Source organism: Mixophyes fleayi, chromosome 4 (assembly GCF_038048845.1).
Source record: "Mixophyes fleayi isolate aMixFle1 chromosome 4, aMixFle1.hap1, whole genome shotgun sequence".
Lineage (NCBI taxonomy): Eukaryota > Metazoa > Chordata > Amphibia > Anura > Limnodynastidae > Mixophyes > Mixophyes fleayi.
Window position 1 is genome coordinate 10281297 of NC_134405.1, and position 17097 is coordinate 10298393.

The 17097-nt window shown below is 54.1% G+C and overlaps 1 protein-coding gene across 1 annotated transcript in view; it reads right to left on the reverse strand.

The window, feature by feature from the left end:
* RNF167 (ring finger protein 167) overlaps positions 1-17097 on the reverse strand; it is a 147139-nt gene that overhangs the window by 14490 nt on the left and 115552 nt on the right. Inside the window, exons 2-3 of the mRNA XM_075206291.1 lie at positions 8037-8143; positions 3055-3158 (exon numbers count right to left, since the gene is read on the reverse strand). Of these exons, the coding sequence (XP_075062392.1) occupies positions 3055-3144 (90 nt within the window). The 5' untranslated portion in view covers positions 3145-3158; positions 8037-8143. The remainder of the gene's footprint in view (positions 1-3054; positions 3159-8036; positions 8144-17097) is intronic.

A 17097-nucleotide genomic window follows, 5' to 3' on the forward strand; every position in this document is an offset into this window, starting at 1 on the left:
CACTGACCCTATAACTTATAGGTATCCTGTGTGTGAGACACTATTATCCCATCAGAGAGAGGTCACTGACCCTGTAAATTATATGGATCCTGTGTGTGTGTGAGACACTATTATCCCATCAGAGAGGTCACTGACCCTATAACTTATAGGTATCCTGTGTGTGACACTATTATCCCATCAGAGGGGTCACTGACCCTATAACTTATAGGTATCCTGTGTGTGAGACTATTATCCCATCAGAGAGAGGTCACTGACCCTGTAAATTATATGGATCCTGTGTGTGTGTGAGACACTATTATCCCATCAGAGGGGTCACTGACCCTATAACTTATAGATATCCTGTGTATGTGACGCTATTATCCCATCAGAGGGGGTCACTGACCCAATAGCTTATAGGTATCCTGTGTGTGTGACACTATTATCCCATCAGAGGGGTCACTGACTCTATAACTTATAGGTATCCTGTGTGTGAGACACTATTATCCCATCAGAGGGGTCACTGACCCTGTAAATTATATGGATCCTGTATGTGTGACACTATTATCCCATCAGAGGGGTCACTGACTCTATAACTTATAGGTATCCTGTGTGTGACACTATTATCCCGTCAGAGGGGTCACTGACCCTATAACTTATAGGTATCCTGTGTGTGAGACACTATTATCACGTCAAAAGGGTCACTGACCCTGTAAATTATATAGATCCTGTGTGTGTGTGAGACACTATTATCCCATCAGAGAGGTCACTGACCCTATAACTTATAGGTATCCTGTGTGTGACACTATTATCCCATCAGAGAGGTCACTGACCCTATAACTTATAGGTATCCTGTGTGTGAGACACTATTATCCTATCAGAGGAGTCACTGACCCTATAACTTATAGGTATCCTGTGTGTGAGACACTATTATCCCATCAGAGAGGTCACTGACTTTATAACTTATAGGTATCCTGTGTGTGAGACACTATTATCACGTCAGAGGGGTCACTGACTTTATAACTTATAGGTATCCTGTGTGTGACACTATTATCCCATCAGAGGGGTCACTGACCTTATAACTTATAGGTATCCTGTGTGTGAGACACTATTATCCCGTCAGAGGGGTCACTGACCCTATAACTTATAGGTATCCTGTGTGTGAGACACTATTATCCTGTCAGAGGGGTCACTGACCCTATAACTTATAGGTATCCTGTGTGTGAGACACTATTATCCTGTCAGAGGGGTCACTGACCCTATAACTTATAGGTATCCTGTGTGTGTGACACTATTATCCCATCAGAGAGGTCACTGACCCTATAACTTATAGGTATCCTGTGTATGTGACACTATTATCCCATCAGAGGGGTCACTGACCCTATAACTTATAGGTATCCTGTGTGTGACACTATTATCCCATCAGAGGGGTCACTGACCCTATAACTTATAGGTATCCTGTGTGTGAGACTATTATCCCATCAGAGAGAGGTCACTGACCCTGTAAATTATATGGATCCTGTGTGTGTGTGAGACACTATTATCCCATCAGAGAGGTCACTGACCCTATAACTTATAGGTATGCTGTGTATGTGACACTATTATCCCATCAGAGAGGTCACTGACCCTATAACTTATAGGTATCCTGTGTGTGAGACACTATTATCCTATCAGAGGAGTCACTGACCCTATAACTTATAGGTATCCTGTGTGTGAGACACTATTATCACGTCAAAAGGGTCACTGACCCTGTAAATTATATAGATCCTGTGTGTGAGACACTATTATCCTATCAGAGGGGTCACTGACCCTATAACTTATAGGTATCCTGTGTGTGACACTATTATCCCATCAGAGGAGTCACTGACCCTATAACTTATAGGTATCCTGTGTGTGACACTATTATCCCATCAGAGGAGTCACTGACCCTATAACTTATAGGTATCCTGTGTGTGTGACACTATAATCCCATCAGAGGAGTCACTGACCCTATAACTTATAGGTATCCTGTGTGTGAGACACTATTATCCCATCAGAGGGGTCACTGACCCTGTAAATTATATGGATCCTGTGTGTGTGTGTGAGACACTATTATCCCATCAGAGAGGTCACTGACCCTATAACTTATAGGTATCCTGTGTGTGAGACACTATTATCCCATCAGAAGGATCACTGACCCTATAACTTATAGGTATCCTGTGTGTGTGACACTATTATACCATCAGAGGAGTCACTGACCCTATAACTTATAGGTATCCTGTGTGTGTGACACTATTATCCCATCAGAGAGGTCACTGACTTTATAACTTATAGGTATCCTGTGTGTGACACTTATCCCATCAGAAGGGTCACTGACCCTATAACTTATAGGTATCCTGTGTGTGTGACACTATTATCCCATCAGAGGGGTCACTGACCCTATAACTTATAGGTATCCTGTGTGTGTGACACTATTATCCCATCAGAGAGGTCACTGACCCTATAACTTATAGGTATCCTGTGTGTGACACTATTATCCCATCAGAGGAGTCACTGACCCTATAACTTATAGGTATCCTGTGTGTGTGACACTATTATCCCATCAGAAGGGTCACTGACCATATAACTTATAGGTATCCTGTGTGTGACACTATTATCCCATCAGAAGGGTCACTGACCCTATAACTTATAGGTATCCTGTGTGTGACACTATTATCCCATCAGAGTGGTCACTGACCCTATAACTTATAGGTATCCTGTGTGTGACACTATTATCCCATCAGAAGGGTCACTGACCCTATAACTTATAGGTATCCTGTGTGTGTGACACAATTATCCCATCAGAGGGGTCACTGACCCTATAACTTATAGGTATCCTGTGTGAGACACTATTATCCCATCAGAGGGGTCACTGACCCTATAACTTATAGGTATCCTGTGTGTAAGACACTATTATCCCATCAGAGGGGTCACTGACCCTATAACTTATAGGTATCCTGTGTGTAAGACACTACCACTGCTGGTAATAATGATATATATATATATATATATATATATATAAAATGGGGTACATAAAACAACATTAATACATTTCCTTACCGCATATATGAACGAGTGGGAGACTCGGGTACTGCAGAGAATCAGTATCAGGGGTCTGAGAAGGTGCCACTGGGGAGAGGGTAACCCCATCTTGGCTATGGGATCTTTATAATAGAGAGAAATATTGATTAGGAAATGCCGTATACAGCAGTGTATTAATACACAAAGGGGCACAATTATGAAAAATGGTTCTTGCGAAAACGTTGGCGTCGTCCACATCAGTCTGATGTTTGTTTCAAAATTTGGAAGGAACCACTGGGCTGGGAAATCACTGCACAAAATCACTGCATGATCCAACTGGACCAGTTGATATTGGGTGGAACATTCATCCAATCACAGCATTGTTCTGTGTGCTCGACCCTTCGCACTCATTCTTTTAATGCCGCCCACCAAATATATAACAGTACGGCCTTCTCTGCACGTGGCCCTCTGTGTATATTATATATTTCTTGCACTGTCTGTGAAGGGGTCCTAGGAAGCACGCCTGTCTACCTGGGTCCATCCACAGCCATAGACGTACAATGCTGTATTTATACCCCCAGATATAGGCCAGCCAGGAGTGTGACCTTTAGCCCTGGCCTACTTATCATACACGCAGCCATTTTATGGGCTAAACCAATATGTATCTGAAGCCTATCAGTTCACTAGGGATCAGTGAGATTACCGGGGCATGAGGCACAAAATGCCTCAAGTACGTCATTAGTTCCAAGTGGAGTGAAAGGCCGAATATTGGACCAGCCCACAAAGTGGATGTCTCCACTGTATGTAGACATATATATATTTCCTCAGTGACTCTTCTTAAAAGTAGTACTTACATGTGATACGCTCTTACTAATTACCCAGCAGGCACCTGTGCTCGGGGCTGTGTGAACAGTGGGACAAGTAAGAGGGACAATCCCAGCTATTCATGGTACTGACCATTACAGGAGACCGTCTGAATTAGTTACTTATATTACATGTAGTCTGACAAATTACTGTACTGGGATCGGGGTGTCGGGGAGAGGTACACAGGAGATAGGGGGCTGTACTGGGATCGGGTTGTCGGGGAGAGGTACACAGGAGATAGGGGGCTGTACTGGGATCATGGTGTCGGGGAGAGGTACACAGGAGATAGGGGGCTGTACTGGGATCGGGGTGTCAGGGAGAGGTACACAGGAGATAGGGGGCTGTACTGGGATCGGGGTGTCGGGGAGAGGTACACAGGAGATAGGGGGCTGTACTGGGATCATGGTGTCAGGGAGAGGTACACAGGAGATAGGGGGACTGTACTGGGATCAGGGTGTTGGTGAGAGGTACACAGGAGATAGGGGGCTGTACTGGGATCAGGGTGTCGGGGAGAGGTACACAGGAGGTAGGGGGGCTGTACTGGGATCGTGGTGCCGGGGAGAGGTACACAGGAGATAGGGGGCTGTACTGGGATCGTGGTGCCGGGGAGAGGTACACAGGAGATAGGGGACTGTACTGGGATCGTGGTGCCGGGGAGAGGGAGATAGGGGGCTGTACTGGGATCGGGGTGTCGGGGAGAGGTACACAGGAGATAGGGGGCTGTACTGGGATCGGGGTGTCGGGGAGAGGTACACAGGAGATAGGGGGACTGTACTGGGATCAGGGTGTTGGTGAGAGGTACACAGGAGATAGGGGGCTGTACTGGGATCAGGGTGTCGGGGAGAGGTACACAGGAGATAGGGGGACTGTACTGGGATCATGGTGTCGGGGAGAGGTACACAGGAGATAGGGGGGCTGTACTGGGATCGGGGTGTCGGGGAGAGGTACACAGGAGATAGGGGGCTGTACTGGGATCGGGGTGTCGGGGAGAGGTACACAGGAGATAGGGGGCTGTACTGGGATCGGGGTGTCGGGGAGAGGTACACAGGAGATAGGGGGGCTGTACTGGGATCGGGGTGTCAGGGAGAGGTACACAGGAGATAGGGGGACTGTACTGGGATCGTGGTGTCGGGGAGAGGTACACAGGAGATAGGGGGCTGTACTGGGATCGTGGTGTCGGGGAGAGGTACACAGGAGATAGGGGGCTGTACTGGGATCGGGGTGTCGGGGAGAGGTACACAGGAGATAGGGGGCTGTACTGGGATCGGGGTGTCGGGGAGAGGTACACAGGAGATAGGGGGCTGTACTGGGATTGTGGTGTCGGGGAGAGGTACACAGGAGATAGGGGGACTGTACTGGGATCGGATTGTCAGGGAGAGGTACACAGGAGATAGGGGGGCTGTACTGGGATCATGGTGTCGGGGAGAGGTACACAGGAGATAGGGGGACTGTACTGGGATCGTGGTGTCGGGGAGAGGTACACAGGAGATAGGGGGGCTGTACTGGGATCGGGGTGTCAGGGAGAGGTACACAGGAGATAGGGGGCTGTACTGGGATCATGGTGTCGGGGAGAGGTACACAGGAGATAGGGGGACTGTACTGGGATCGGATTGTCGGGGTGAGGTACACAGGAGATAGGGGGACTGTACTGGGATCGGGGTGTCGGGGAGAGGTACACAGGAGATAGGGGGCTGTACTGGGATCATGGTGTCGGGGAGAGGTACACAGGAGATAGGGGGCTGTACTGGGATCATGGTGTTGGGGAGAGGTACACAGGAGATAGGGGGCTGTACTGGGATCATGGTGTCGGGGAGAGGTACACAGGAGATAGGGGGACTGTACTGGGATCGGGGTGTCGGGGAGAGGTACACAGGAGATAGGGGGCTGTACTGGGATCGGGGTGTCGGGGAGAGGTACACAGGAGATAGGGGGCTGTACTGGGATCATGGTGTCGGGGAGAGGTACACAGGAGATAGGGGGGCTGTACTGGGATCATGGAGTCAGGGAGAGGTACACAGGAGATAGGGGGGCTGTACTGGGATCGTGGTGTCAGGGAGAGGTACACAGGAGATAGGGGGCTGTACTGGGATCATGGTGTCGGGGAGAGGTACACAGGAGATAGGGGGACTGTACTGGGATCATGGTGTCGGGGAGAGGTACACAGGAGATAGGGGGCTGTACTGGGATCATGGTGTCGGGGAGAGGTACACAGGAGATAGGGGGGCTGTACTGGGATCAGTGTGTCGGGGAGAGGTACACAGGAGATAGGGGGGGGCTGTACTGGGATCGGGGTGTCGGGGAGAGGTACACAGGAGATAGAGGGGCTGTACTGGGATCGGGGTGTCAGGAAGAGGTACACAGGAGATAGGGGGGCTGTACTGGGATCAGTGTGTCGGGGAGAGGTACACAGGAGATAGGGGGGCTGTACTGGGATCGGGGTGTCGGGGAGAGGTACACAGGAGATAGGGGCCTGTACTGGGATCATGGTGTCAGGGAGAGGTACACAGGAGATAGGGGGCTGTACTGGGATCGTGGTGTCGGGGAGAGGTACACAGGAGATAGGGGGTTGTACTGGGATCAGTGTGTCGGGGAGAGGTACACAGGAGATAGGGGGACTGTACTGGGATTGGGGAGAGGTACACAGGAGATAGGGGGGGCTGTACTGGGATCGGGGTGTCGGGGAGGGGTACACAGGAGATAGGGGGCTGTACTGGGATGTACTGGGATCGGGGTGTCAGGGAGAGGTACACAGGCGATAGGGGGGCTGTACTGGGATCGGGGTGTCAGGGAGAGGTACACAGGAGATAGGGGGGCTGTACTGGGATCATGGTGTCGGGGAGAGGTACACAGGAGATAGGGGGACTGTACTGGGATCATGGTGTCAGGGAGAGGTACACAGGAGATAGGGGGCTGTACTGGGATCGGGGTGCCGGGGAGAGGTACACAGGAGATAGGGGGGCTGTACTGGGATCAGTGTGTCGGGGAGAGGTACAAAGGAGATAGGGGGCTGTACTGGGATCGTGGTGCCGGGGAGAGGTACACAGGAGATAGGGGGCTGTACTGGGATCGGGGTGTCGGGGAGAGGTACACAGGAGATAGGGGGCTGTACTGGGATCATGGTGTCGGGGAGAGGTACACAGGAGATAGGGGGCTGTACTGGGATCGGGGTGTCGGGGAGAGGTACACAGGAGATAGGGGGCTGTACTGGGATCATGGTGTCGGGGAGAGGTACACAGGAGATAGGGGGCTGTACTGGGATCGGGGTGCCGGGGAGAGGTACACAGGAGATAGGGGGCTGTACTGGGATCGGGGTGTTGGTGAGAGGTACACAGGAGATAGGGGGGCTGTATGATATGGGGGACAGACATGACACAGGGGTCGGGGTACTGGGTGAGGGAGATATGACATAGGGGAAGGACATGATCCAGGGGCAGCACAGGGTTAGGCGTATTAAGGAGGAGGGGACATGATAAAGGGGTCAGTGTATTGGGGGGGGGGGGACATGATCCAGGGGCAGCACAGGGTATTAGGAGGGGGGTGTACATGATAAAGGGGTCAGTGTATTGGGGGAGGGGGGTATATGATCCAGGGGCAGCACAGGGTTAGGGGTATTAGGGGTATATGATCCAGGGGCAGCACAGGGTTAGGGGTATTAGGGGTATATGATCCAGGGGCAGCACAGGGTTAGGGGTATTAGGAGGGGGGTGTACATGATAAAGGGGTCAGTGTATTGGGGGGGGGGGTATATGATCCAGGGGCAGCACAGGGTTAGGGGTATTAGGAGGGGGGTGTACATGATAAAGGGGTCAGTATATTTGGGGGGGGGGGGTATATGATCCAGGGGCAGCACAGGGTTAGGGGTATTTGGGGTATATGATCCAGGGGCAGCACAGGGTTAGGGGTATTAGGGGTATATGATCCAGGGGCAGCACAGGGTTAGGGGTATTAGGAGGGGGGTGTACATGATAAAGGGGTCAGTGTATTGGGGGGAGGGGGTATATGATCCAGGGGCAGCACAGGGTTAGGGGTATTAGGAGGGGGGTGTACATGATAAAGGGGTCAGTGTATTGGGGGGGGGGTATATGATCCAGGGGCAGCACATAGACACACACAGGACATCTCAGCACATACACACAGGATTACAGACGATGTCTCACCGGCCTGTGCAGCTGTCTCTTCGGGGCCGTCTCTCGCAGTGTCACATCCTCACCCGGCGGTCTCAGTGTCTCTGTCTCTCTGGGTCTCTTCCTCGGGATGTGATTTCCTGCTCAGGCTCCTCCCTGGGACCGTCTAACTCCATCATATATCCGGCTGTGTGACCGGGCCTGGTGCTGTACTGTGTGCCCGGCGCTGTGTACTGTGGGCCCGGCGCTGTACCCTCTGTACCCCCGGCGCTGTGTACTGTGGGCCCGGCGCTGTACCCTCTGTACCCCCGGCGCTGTGTACTGTGGGCCCGGCGCTGTACCCTCTGTACCCCCGGCGCTGTGTACTGTGGGCCCGGCGCTGTACCCTCTGTACCCCCGGCGCTGTACCCTCTGTACCCCCGGCGCTGTGTACTGTGAGCCCGGGACTGTACCCTCTGTACCCCGACGCTGTACCCTCTGTACCCTGGCACTGTACCCTCTGTACCCCGGCGCTGTACCCCCTGTACCCCGGCGCTGTACCCTCTGTACCCCCTGTACCCCGGCGCTGTACCCTCTGTACCCCCTGTACCCCGGCGCTGTACCCTCTGTACCCCCTGTACCCCGGCGCTGTACCCTCTGTACCCCCTGTACCCCGGCGCTGTACCCTCTGTACCCCGGCGCTGTACCCCCTGTACCCCGGCGCTGTACCCCCTGTACCCCGGCGCTGTACCCTCTGTACCCCGGCGCTGTACCCTCTGTACCCCCTGTACCCCGGCGCTGTACCCCCTGTACCCCGGCGCTGTACCCTCTGTACCCCGGCGCTGTACCCCCTGTACCCCGGCGCTGTACCCCCTGTACCCCGGCGCTGTACCCTCTGTACCCCGGCGCTGTACCCTCTGTACCCCCTGTACCCCGGCGCTGTACCCTCTGTACCCCGGCGCTGTACTCTGTGCCCGGCGCTGTACCATCTGTACCCCCTGTACCCCGGCGCTGTACCCTCTGTACCCCGGCGCTGTACTCTGTGCCCGGCGCTGTACCCTCTGTACCCCGGCGCTGTACTCTGTGCCCGGCGCTGTACCCTCTGTACCCCGGCGCTGTACTGTGTGCCCGGCACTGTACCATCTGTACCCCCTGCCCTGTGTCCCCAGTACCCCCCGTGCCCTGTGTCCCCTGTACCCCCCGTGCCCTGTGTCCCCTGTGCCTTGTGTCCCTTGTACCCCCTGTCCCCTGTACCCCCCATGCCCAGTGTCCACTGTACCACCTGCCCTATGTTCCCTGTGTCCCCTGTACCCCCCGTGCCCTGTACCCCCTGTCCCCTGTACCTCCCATGCCCAGTGTCCACTGTACCACCTGCCCTATGTTCCCTGTGTCCCCTGTACCCCCCGTGCCCTGTACCCCCTGTCCCCTGTACCCCCCATGCCCAGTGTTTACTGTACCACCTGCCCTATGTTCCCTGTGTCCCCTGTACCCCCCCCCCCTTGCCCTGTGTCCCCTGTACCCCCCGTCCCCTGTACCCCCCCTGCCCTGTGTCCCTGTATCTCCTGCCATATATCCCAAGTACCCCTTGTCCTATGTCCCCTGTAATCTGTCCCCACCCCGTGTCCTCTGTGCACATATCCCCTGTGCCCTATCCACATATCACCTGTATCACCAAATTTACCTATTGCCTTTACACATATATACCCAATATACTTATCCCCTGTGTACATATGTGCCTATCCCTACCCTTTACTGCAGTACCCTATATAAATATTCCACTTGTACCCTATATACATATACTATATATACAATCTCACAAATCAGCCACAACATTAAAACCACAGCTGAGTGAAGTGAATAACACTGAATATCTGGTTACAAGGGCACCTGTCAAGGGGTGGGATATATTAGGCTGCAAGTGAACAGTCAGTTCTTGAAGTTGATGTGTTGGAAGCAGGAAAAATGGTCAAATGTAAGGATCTAAGCCAGTGGTTCCCAAACTTTTGCAGTTCGCGGCACCCTTAGAGTCTCCAAATTTTTTCAAGGCACCCCTCCAAAATAATTATTGAGCAGTCCTGTTTTAGAAGTAGTTGGGTAAAAAAATTGTAATAAGTATTGAGGTGAGGACAGAAATACTTATTTAGTTGTATGCAAAAATGCCCCCTCTGCATCCAGACACTCTGCCCTCAGACACACTGCCCCCTCTGCATCCAGACACACTGCCCCCTCTGCATCCAGACACACTGCCCTCTCTCACACTGCCCCCTCTGCCCTCTGTCACGCTGTCCCCCCTCCTCTGCCCTCTCACAATGTCCCCCTCCTCTGCCCTCTCACACGCTGTCCCCTCCTCTGCCCTCTGTCACGCTGTGTCCCCCTACACTGCCCCTCTCACGCTGTGTCCCCCTACACTGCCCCTCTCACACTGTGTCCCCCTACACTGCCCCTCTCACGATGTCCCCCTCCTCTGCCCTCTCACACGTTGTCCCCTCCTCTGCCCTCTCACGCTGTGTCCCCCTCCTCTGTCCCACTGTGCCCCTCCTCTGTCCCCCCTCCTCTGCTCTGTCCCGCTGTCCCCCCTCCTCTGCCCTCTCACATGCTGTCCCCTCCTCTGCCCTCTCACGCTGTGTCCCCCTCCTCTGTCCCACTGTGCCCCTCCTCTGCTCTCTGTCCCCTTCCTCTGCCCCACTGTCCCCCTCCTCTGCTCTCTGTCCCCCTCCTCTGCTCTCTGTCCCCCTCCTCTGCCCGGCTGTCCCCCTTCTCTGCTCTCTGTCCCCCTCCTCTGCCCGGCTGTCCCCCTTCTCTGCCCCGCTGTCCCCATCCTCTTCTCTCTGTCCCCCTCCTCTGCTCTCTGTCCCCCTCCTCTGCTCTCTGTCCCCCTCCTCTGCTCTCTGTCCCCCTCCTCTGCTCTCTGTCCTCCTCCTCTGCTCTCTGTCCCCCTCCTCTGCTCTCTGTCCCCCTCCTCTGCTCTCTGTCCTCCTCCTCTGCTCTCTGTCCCCCTCCTCTGCTCTCTGTCCCCCTCCTCTGCTCTCTGTCCCCCTCCTCTGCTCTCTGTCCCCCTTCTCTGCCCTCTGTCCTCCTCCTCTTCTCTCTGTCCCCATCCTCTTCTCTCTGTCCCCATCCTCTTCTCTCTGTCCCCATCCTCTTCTCTCTGTCCCCATCCTCTGCCCCACTGTCACCATCCTCTGCTCTCTGTCCCCCTCCTCTGCCCTCTCACACGCTGTCCCCTCCTCTGCCCTCTCTCACGCTGTGTCCCCCTCCACTGCCCCTCTCACGCTGTGTCACCCTCCACTGCCCCTCTCACACTGTGTCCCCCTCCACTGCCCCGCTGTCTCCATCCTCTGCTCTCTGTCCCCCTCCTCTGCTCTCTGTCCCCATCCTCTGCTCTCTGTCCCCCTCCTCTGCTCTCTGTCCCCCTCTTCTGCTCTCTGTCCCCATCCTCTGGCCCGCTGTCACCATCCTCTGCTCTCCTCTGTCCTGCTGTCCCCATCCTCTGTCCCGCTGTCACCATCCTCTGTCCCGCTGTCACCATCCTTTGCTCTCCTCCTCTGTCCCGCTGTCACCATCCTCTGTCCCGCTGTCACCATCCTCTGTCACCAACCTCTGCTCTCCTCCTCTGTCCCGCTGTTACCATCCTCTGCTCTCCTCCTCTGTCCCGCTGTTACCATCCTCTGTCACCAACCTCTGCCCCGCTGTCACCATCCTCTGCTCTCCTCCTCTGTCCCGCTGTCACCATCCTCTGTCACCAACCTCTGTCCCGCTGTCACCATCCTCTGCTCTCCTCCTCTGTCCCGCTGTCACCATCCTCTGTCACCAACCTCTGTCCCGCTGTCACCATCCTCTGCTCTCCTCCTCTGTCCCGCTGTCACCATCCTCTGCTCTCCTCTGTCCCACTGTCACCAACCTCTGTCCTCCTCCTCTGTCCCGCTGTCACCAACCTCTGTCCCGCTGTCACCATCCTCTGCTCTCCTCCTCTGTCCCGCTGTCACCATTCTCTGCTCTCCTCCTCTGTCCCGCTGTCACCATCCTCTGCTCTCCTCCTCTGTCCCGCTGTCACCATCCTCTGCTCTCCTCTGTCCCACTGTCACCAACCTCTGTCCTCCTCCTCTGTCCCGCTGTCACCATTCTCTGTCACCAACCTCTGTCCCGCTGTCACCATCCTCTGCTCTCCTCCTCTGTCCCGCTGTCACCATCCTCTGTCACCAACCTCTGTCCCACTGTCACCATCCTCTGCTCTCCTCCTCTGTCCCGCTGTCACCATCCTCTGCTCTCCTCCTCTGTCCCGCTGTCACCATTCCCTGTCACCAACCTCTGTCCCGCTGTCACCATCCTCTGCTCTCCTCCTCTGTCCCGCTGTCACCATCCTCTGTCACCAACCTCTGTCCCGCTGTCACCATCCTCTGCTCTCCTCCTCTGTCCCGCTGTCACCATCCTCTGCTCTCCTCCTCTGTCCCGCTGTCACCAACCTCTGTCCCCCTCCTCTGTCCCGCTGTCACCATCCTCTGTCACCAACCTCTGTCCCGCTGTCACCATCCTCTGCTCTCCTCCTCTGTCCCGCTGTCACCATCCTCTGCTCTCCTCTGTCCCACTGTCACCAACCTCTGTCCTCCTCCTCTGTCCCGCTGTCACCATCCTCTGTCACCAACCTCTGTCCCGCTGTCACCATACTCTGTCCCGCTGTCACCATCCTCTGTCACCAACCTCTGTCCCGCTGTCACCATCCTTTGCTCTCCTCCTCTGTCCCGCTGTCACCATCCTCTGTCCCGCTGTCACCATCCTCTGTCACCAACCTCTGTCCCGCTGTCACCATCCTCTGTCCCGCTGTCACCATTCTCTGTCACCAACCTCTGTCCCGCTGTCACCATCCTCTGCTCTCCTCCTCTGTCCCGCTGTCACCATCCTCTGTCACCAACCTCTGTCCCGCTGTCACCATCCTCTGCTCTCCTCCTCTGTCCCGCTGTCACCATCCTCTGTCACCAACCTCTGTCCCGCTGTCACCATCCTCTGTCCCGCTGTCACCATCCTCTGTCACCAACCTCTGTCCCGCTGTCACCATCCTTTGCTCTCCTCCTCTGTCCCGCTGTCACCATCCTCTGCTCTCCTCCTCTGTCCCGCTGTCACCATCCTCTGTCACCAACCTCTGTCCCGCTGTCACCATCCTCTGCTCTCCTCCTCTGTCCCGCTGTCACCATCCTCTGTCACCAACCTCTGTCCCGCTGTCACCATCCTCTGCTCTCCTCCTCTGTCCCGCTGTCACCAACCTCTGTCCCCCTCCTCTGTCCCGCTGTCACCATCCTCTGTCACCAACCTCTGTCCCGCTGTCACCATCCTCTGCTCTCCTCCTCTGTCCCGCTGTCACCATCCTCTGCTCTCCTCTGTCCCACTGTCACCAACCTCTGTCCTCCTCCTCTGTCCCGCTGTCACCATTCTCTGTCACCAACCTCTGTCCCGCTGTCACCATCCTCTGCTCTCCTCCTCTGTCCCGCTGTCACCATCCTCTGTCACCAACCTCTGTCCCGCTGTCACCATCCTCTGCTCTCCTCCTCTGTCCCGCTGTCACCATCCTCTGTCACCAACCTCTGTCCCGCTGTCACCATCCTCTGTCCCGCTGTCACCATCCTCTGTCACCAACCTCTGTCCCGCTGTCACCATCCTTTGCTCTCCTCCTCTGTCCCGCTGTCACCATCCTCTGCTCTCCTCCTCTGTCCCGCTGTCACCATCCTCTGTCACCAACCTCTGTCCCGCTGTCACCATCCTCCGCTCTCCTCCTCTGTCCCGCTGTCACCATCCTCTGTCACCAACCTCTGTCCCGCTGTCACCATCCTCTGCTCTCCTCCTCTGTCCCGCTGTCACCATCCTCTGCTCTCCTCCTCTGTCCCGCTGTCACCAACCTCTGTCCCCCTCCTCTGTCCCGCTGTCACCATCCTCTGTCACCAACCTCTGTCCCGCTGTCACCATCCTCTGCTCTCCTCCTCTGTCCCGCTGTCACCATCCTCTGCTCTCCTCTGTCCCACTGTCACCAACCTCTGTCCTCCTCCTCTGTCCCGCTGTCACCATTCTCTGTCACCAACCTCTGTCCCGCTGTCACCATCCTCTGCTCTCCTCCTCTGTCCCGCTGTCACCATCCTCTGTCACCAACCTCTGTCCCGCTGTCACCATCCTCTGCTCTCCTCCTCTGTCCCGCTGTCACCATCCTCTGTCACCAACCTCTGTCCCGCTGTCACCATCCTCTGTCCCGCTGTCACCATCCTCTGTCACCAACCTCTGTCCCGCTGTCACCATCCTTTGCTCTCCTCCTCTGTCCCGCTGTCACCATCCTCTGCTCTCCTTCTCTGTCCCGCTGTCACCATCCTCTGCTCTCCTCCTCTGTCCCACTGTCACCATCCTCTGCTCTCCTCCTCTGTCCCGCTGTCACCATTCTCTGTCACCAACCTCTGTCCCGCTGTCACCATCCTCTGCTCTCCTCCTCTGTCCCGCTGTCACCATCCTCTGTCACCAACCTCTGTCCCGCTGTCACCATCCTCTGCTCTCCTCCTCTGTCCCGCTGTCACCATCCTCTGCTCTCCTCCTCTGTCCCACTGTCACCATCCTCTGCTCTCCTCCTCTGTCCCGCTGTCACCATTCTCTGTCACCAACCTCTGTCCCGCTGTCACCATCCTCTGCTCTCCTCCTCTGTCCCGCTGTCACCATCCTCTGTCACCAACCTCTGTCCCGCTGTCACCATCCTCTGCTCTCCTCCTCTGTCCCGCTGTCACCATCCTCTGTCACCAACCTCTGTCCCGCTGTCATCATCCTCTGCTCTCCTCCTCTGTCCCGCTGTCACCATCCTCTGCTCTCCTCCTCTGTCCCGCTGTCACCATCCTCTGTCACCAACCTCTGTCCCGCTGTCACCATCCTCTGTCCCGCTGTCACCATCCTCTGTCACCAACCTCTGTCCCGCTGTCACCATCCTTTGCTCTCCTCCTCTGTCCCGCTGTCACCATCCTCTGCTCTCCTCCTCTGTCCCGCTGTCACCATCCTCTGCTCTCCTCCTCTGTCCCGCTGTCACCAACCTCTGTCCCCCTTCTCTGCCACGATCCTTTGACACGTAACACCTAGCTAAACGTTGTTGCAGACCAAGTACACCCCTTCTTGGCAACAGTATTCCGTGATGGCAAAGGCCTCTGTTAGCAGGATAATGTGCCCTGTCACACTGCAGAAATTGTTGAGGAACATGACAAAGCGTTAAGGGTGTTGACTTGGCCTCCAAATTCCCCAGATCTCAATCCGATCGAGCATCTGTGGGATGTGCTGGAAATAAGTCTGATCCATGGAGGCCTCACCTTGCAACTTACAGAAGTTAAAGGATTTGCTTCTAGTTCCTTGGAGCCAGATACCACAAGACACTTGCAGAGTCAATGCCCCATTGGGTCAGAGCTGTTTTGGTGGCATGAGGGGGGATCTACACAATATTAGGCAGGTGGTTCTAATGTTGTGGCTGATCGGTGTGTGTGTATATATATATATATATATATATATATATACACATATATATACACACACACATATGTACCTTTATCCATCCTCTATAAAACTTCTGAATCACCCTGTATACCAAATAAGAAAGTAGCCTACTGCACCAACACATAATTATATGTTAATTTAATTATATTCTGTTGGCTGGGTTGAAATGCTTAGACAGCAGTTGGCGCGGGTGTTGCTGTCTTCAGTGGAGATGTAAAGTATGATACCAGGGAGAACTTGATTGGTGAGGTAGTAAGGGGAAACTGGTTAGTGTAGGCCAACTAGGCAACTTGCTTACTCAGTGTCATCCTGAGGTTAAGAGGAGCATGCACAGGTGCATGCGTGGTATTAGCCAGGCATTTCACAGCCCATGGGCGTCACTGCTGTGTAGGTCCCATAGAAAGACAAAGTAACATTGTTTTAGACTTTTTACAGTTGAATGATGCGATAAAGCTTCAACCAAAATAATTTTGAGGCTCTGTTAGACAAGTTAGCAGAAGCAAAGTACACTTCCATCTACAATTTGAATAAGAGGATTTGGTAGATTCCAGAGGCTCAAGAACAGTTGGCGTTCGTCATCACGTTCGACTTACGAGATTGCCGTTTGGGTTGAAGATTGCATTGGCCTCCTTTCAGAGCTTGGTTGGCCACCTTCCAAAGACTGGTGAACCACCTGCAGAATGGGGTTAGGCACACTGCTGAGGCTTATTTAGACAATGTACCCATCTGTAGTAAGACCTGAAATGACCACATAAAAAAAATGTAAGGTAGATGTTAGGGAAAATTCAGGAGACAGAGCTGATGGGCCAAGCAGATGAGGTATCAAAAGTGTTCTATCTAGAGCATCATGACGGGGAGGACAGATTAAGCCAGAATCAGGAAAGACTGGCCGAAGTCCATGGCGCAAACAAAGGTGTTGGCCTTCATAGGAACTGCAGAGTACTACAGAGGATTTGTCTGAGTTTAGCACGGTACCCAAAGCCCCCAAGAGAAAGACAGGGCTTCTCCACTCTAAATTTGGCTGCAAGGCTGAACACACAACCCCTGTTCTAAAGTAAATGTAAGTTAAGTGCATGATCAACAGAGTAAAGCACACTCTCATCCATTCCCTGGCAGCAAAGAGCTGCTGTAGCAGCTACACCCTACACCGAAGTGTAAGCTGTTCCGGGTGCTGGTGACGAGGCAAGGTGGTTGCAGAGGTCCCCTCCTGCAACTGGGGCTGCAGTTGACACTTGAAATCGTTGAGTGGCTGGTTTGGCCAAGCAGCCATTGATGATAAATTAATGTCACCTAGCGGTACCCCATAAAGCACGATGGACAATCGAGGTGGAGTAGTATTAGTATAATTTCTTCAAATCACAAGGGCATGGTTTACTAGAAAGAAGGTGTGCTAGAGGTGAAAAGGGCTTTGTACTCGGCGGTTTGGGGCATGTAAATCCGGAAGGATCAGCGTACCCCCTCTGAAAGCAAGCTATGGCTCCTCTAAACAGGCCATGGCAGTCCTCTAATGTTTATGGCTGGACCTTATTCCATACTCCTTATTCTTGCTGATTTTCAGATGTCTGTCCTTTCGGGAAATATGGTCGACTACTGTGACAGAATGGGTGTCACAAAG